At 48.7% G+C, this 1,131-nt stretch overlaps 1 protein-coding gene across 1 annotated transcript in view; it reads right to left on the bottom strand.

Annotated features, from left to right (window-relative positions):
* Positions 1-948, bottom strand: part of GINS1 (GINS complex subunit 1) — a 31,156-nt gene extending 30,208 nt beyond the window's left edge. The window contains exon 1 of the mRNA XM_019633986.1: positions 126-948. Coding sequence (XP_019489531.1) covers positions 126-200 — 75 coding nt within the window. The 5' untranslated portion in view covers positions 201-948. The remainder of the gene's footprint in view (positions 1-125) is intronic.
* Positions 949-1,131: the final 183 nt, after the last annotated feature.

The raw sequence follows: 1,131 nt of genomic DNA, 5'->3' as shown, positions 1-1,131 counted from the left end.
GTTAGTTCTCGAGCTGACACCGTGAGAAAGTACAATCAACCCTCCAGGGAAGGCGCGAGGAATAAACGCCAGGGCGACGCCCCGCCCTCAAACCCGCCCATCAAGTCCACCCGGTTACCCCTCACATTGAAAGCTGGCAGCTGCCCTTCTGGCGCGCGGTGCAGCTCGCGGACCAGCTCCAGGGCCTTTTCGCAAAACATGGCGGACGAGTCCCGGTCCCGCAACCTTGTCAACGACCCGCTCTCACGGCAAGCGGCCAACGGGCTCACAGCCGCTGCCCTCTGGTCGTCGTTCCGGGTCCCACAGCTCCTGATTCCCGCCTTTAGCTTCTGCTTTGCGCTTTGGCGTCAAAAACGTCCAGCCAATAGGACGCGCTGCTGGGCCTCTCGTCCTACGGCGGCGGTGAAGGGACATTGATCTCCGCTGCGCAGCCGCACTACAAGAAGAATGGAGTGGTCCTTCCCTGGGTAGGTCCCCAGCATCTGGGAGAGAGTGGGCGGGCCTCGGTTTGAGCCTGTAAACTAAGCAAAGATTCTTTTCCAAGTTCCAGGCGGCTAACCAAGTAACTTTGCGCGCAGCACAACTCGAGATAAATGCATGTCCCACAACTTCCTTTTTCCATTGCATTCATTCATTTCCGTTTAGGTTCAAAGAGGAGCTTGAGAAGGCGGGCCCAGAAACTTGGTGTGCATTAACGTTATGACCTAGCGTTTCATTTGTTTAGTTTTGTAGTGTGGGTATTTTGTGTGATGGTATAGGGAAACCAACTTTTATTGGGTATCTCCTGTACGGTAGGGACTGTGACGTATTATTTCATTTAATTCTCAGAATTAATCCTCAAGTAGATATTAAGACTCTTGGTAGCGATTTGGAAACAGAAGTTAGATAACTTCCCCAAGGTCACACAGACCTTGTATTTAACCTTTCAACACAGTAACACCTTTGATTTTAAAGCAGTCATTTTAAAACACTGGTAAAAGAACTCTAGTCACAAGGTCTACAGAGAGGGAGAAATGCCTTAGACTAACACAAATTCACATAGCCATATTCTTGCTAACATGATTATGGAAATTTTCATAACTATATACAATCAAAGATGGGAATTACAGCTATAGAAAATTCATCTTATTT

This window comes from Hipposideros armiger, unplaced genomic scaffold (assembly GCF_001890085.2).
Source record: "Hipposideros armiger isolate ML-2016 unplaced genomic scaffold, ASM189008v1 scaffold_1463, whole genome shotgun sequence".
In the NCBI taxonomy this organism is placed as follows: Eukaryota; Metazoa; Chordata; class Mammalia; order Chiroptera; family Hipposideridae; genus Hipposideros; species Hipposideros armiger.
Note: the sequence above shows the minus strand (reverse complement) of the source record. Positions and strands in the feature narration are given on the sequence as shown.